Raw genomic sequence first — 3,081 nt, 5'->3', positions numbered from 1 at the left:
TCAATGCAAGCCGCAATACATATCAGGCACTCCACATTGACTGGTTATTAACGCTATGTCCTTTCATTTATTCCTAAATAAATGGGATATTAGAAAGTGTGCTGTCTAAATTTGGCTCATGCCATACAAAAGAGTATTTAGATTGTTTTCTCGAGAAAAGAGAGTATTCAAATTGATTAGGTGAAAACATATTATTAAATTTATCTGGTTTATTTTTGTTTCTTTTAGGCTTCAATCTTGAAACAAATTGTTCAAAGAAGGATTCACATTGTGACCAATCTTGAAACAAATAGTATTTACGTGCATGCTTACTAGTTGTCTCCAAAATGCAACATATGAAAAGCGCCGGCTACTCGCGCACGGTGCAGTTTAGCGTGTATGTTGGATTGACTCGGGCGCACTATATTTTACAGCAGATGATGGAGCCAGCGCACCGTGGTGCGCAAAAACTGGCGATTTCAATACTGTATACTGTTTTTTAGCGGCGCCGCACCTTGCGCATGTGTTGGGGATGCTCTAACATCCTGCACGTGTAGCAAAGCTCGTCCAAATGGCTCCTGACTCCTGAACCTGCTGCTGGACGATTGCCTAGGGATCAACTCCTTCTCGTTCTTTTGCGATCACTGTTACCCTCCGCATCGTTCACCACAAGAGACAGACGACGATCTCTGCTCTGTTTCCTCCTTGCAGAACTGTGGCCAGCACATTGTTTCCATGCGCGCGCGTACCATTGCTTCGACCTCACGCAGCTGCCACGCGCACGCGCTTCGGCTCCGGCGTATGGCACGGCGCCCACGCTTCTGCGTACGGCGACGGAGCCTGCTGGCCTCTCCACACCAGCGACGGCTGCGCCGGTGCTGCTGCTGCTGTGCGCTCCGTCACCCGCACTGTCGTGGCCGTCTCTGCTTCCGCGTCCGACAGGCGCCAGACCTTGACCGACCCGTCCAGGCTTCCGCTGTACACCACGAACCGCCGATCGCCGCCCGAACCTGCGGCCGCGGCCTCTTCGTCCATGGCGACGCACTTCACGGGCCCGGTGTGTCCGGCTAGCACGCCGAGACCCACGTGCTCTGCCCCGTCGCGACCCCAGACGCACAGGGTCCGGTCAGCCGAGCCGCTCACGACGACGTTGCCGGCCACCGCCAGGCACATCACCGCCGTCTTGTGGCCCTTGAGCACGCCGCCGTATCTCGCCTCGCCGTCGACCCAGTGCCAGTAGGTGACCAGCCCGTCCGACGAGCCCACGTACACGACGCGGTCCTCGGGCGACACGGCGATGGCGGTGACCGCGCCCTCGCCCTTCCTGAGCACCGTCTTCAGGACATGCTTCGTGGCGTCGCCCTTCGCGGCCATCTCCCGCCGCCACACCTTGACGGTGCCGTCGGCCGACCCGGTGAACACGACGCTGTCGAACCCGGCGGCGGCCACGGTGTTGACGGCGTCGTCGTGCGCGCTGACGGACTCGAGGCACTTGGAGTTGGACACGCGCCACACCTTGAAGGTCCTGTCCCACGAGGCCGAGTAGAGCAGCCCGGCGCCCTCGTCGAGGCTGAGGGAGGACACGGCGTCGGAGTGCCGAAGCCACACCGCGCGCTGGCGCCCCCGGCGCTGCGTCTCGACGTAGCTGGTAGGGTTGACGGCGCACTTGAGGTAGTCCTTGAGCTTCGGGAGTGAGCCCACCTGGCGGTGCACGGCGGGGTTGTCCGCGTCGGCGCGCCACACGCGCACCTTGCCGTCCTGGCGGCCAGTGAAGATGCGGCCGTCGTCGGCGACGACGATGGCCTTGACGAGGCCGCTGGCGGTCCTGAACCCGGCGAGCTCGCGCTGGTCCCGCCACACGCGCACGTTCGGTGAGTTGGTCCCGGTGTAAAGAACGTCCCCGGTCGCCGCCAGCGAGTAGACGTGCCCGTCCTCCTTGACCAGCGACGCGATGAGTCCCGTGGCCCCCGGTTCGGCAACGGCACCCCCGGCGCCGAGGCCCGGGAGGTGCGCCCACGGCGACTTGGGCGTGGGCGGGGTGGAGGAGCCGCCGTAGCGCGACGGCGAGGCGTCCCCGTCTGTTGTGGGGTAAGACGAGCAGCTGTACCCGTCGTCGTCCGACACAGAGGCGGAGGAGGAGGAGAAGGACCTCGGCGAGCAGGCGGCCACCGCGGCAGGGTCCGACCGGAGGAAGTTGAGGATCTTCTGGTGGTTACCCATGGATAGATGCCACAATTCACACAGCAAGCGATCGATCGGCTGCTGGGTTTACTCTAGCTGCCCGGCGGCCGGGGTCCTCTTAAAGGTGAGGATTGGGAGCCTGTAAGACAATAAGTTTTGGGGAACCAGCACAACCCTCTAGGGGTGGCTTATCTCATTATATATATATAATGGTTGTGTTATAATATGTACAATATACGTACATAAGTACAGAAGCTATACATAGTCTAACACCCTCCCTCAATCTTAGCCACTTTCTAAAGAACTGAGAAGGGTAAGATTGCGCCTACAAGCCTCAAATTGTGGCAGCGGTAAAGGCTTAGTGAAGATGTCTGCAAGTTGATCCTTAGATGAGATAAACTTGATCTGGAGTTGCTTCTGTGATACACGTTCCCGTACAAAGTGATAGTCAACTTCAATGTGTTTTATTCGGGCATGAAATACTGGATTTGCAGAAAGGTATGTAGCACCGATGTTATCACACCAAAGAATAGGAGGCTGTGGTTGAGACAAACCCAACTCCTGAAGCAAAGACTGCACCCAAATAATCTCTGCAGTAGCATTAGCCACAGCCTTGTACTCAGCTTCAGTACTGCTACGTGACACAGTAGCCTGTTTCCGAGCACTCCAGGCAATCAAATTAGAACCAAAGAATACTGCATAACCCCCCGTGGATCGCCTGTCATCTGGGCTACCAGCCCAATCTGCATCAGAGAAGGCCGAAAGGACCCGAGAGGAAGTCGGCCGAATATGCATATCAAATGTCAGGGTGAACTGAACATAACGAAGAATGCGTTTAACAGCAGCCCAATGAGTATCTCTGGGAGCCTGAAGATAATGACAAACCCTGTTAACAGCATAAGAGATATCTGGTCTCGTGAT

General features: G+C 56.9%; 1 protein-coding gene across 1 annotated transcript; it reads right to left on the bottom strand.

Annotated features, from left to right (window-relative positions):
• Positions 1 to 278: 278 nt before the first annotated feature.
• On the bottom strand, positions 279 to 2,293 carry LOC123094452 (protein JINGUBANG-like). Its single transcript, XM_044516456.1, has one exon. The coding sequence runs from the start codon at positions 2,197 to 2,199 to the stop codon at positions 742 to 744; it is 1,458 nt and encodes a 485-aa protein (XP_044372391.1). The 5' UTR covers positions 2,200 to 2,293; the 3' UTR covers positions 279 to 741.
• Between the last annotated feature and the right edge of the window lie 788 nt (positions 2,294 to 3,081).

This window comes from Triticum aestivum, chromosome 4B (assembly GCF_018294505.1).
Source record: "Triticum aestivum cultivar Chinese Spring chromosome 4B, IWGSC CS RefSeq v2.1, whole genome shotgun sequence".
NCBI lineage: Eukaryota > Viridiplantae > Streptophyta > Magnoliopsida > Poales > Poaceae > Triticum > Triticum aestivum.
This window is presented reverse-complemented; position numbering and strand designations above follow the sequence as displayed.

Coding starts and splice junctions, on each gene's coding strand:
- LOC123094452 (XM_044516456.1), bottom strand. CDS start 2,199: ATGGGTAACCACCAGAAGATCCTCAACTTCCTCCGGTCGGACCCTGCC.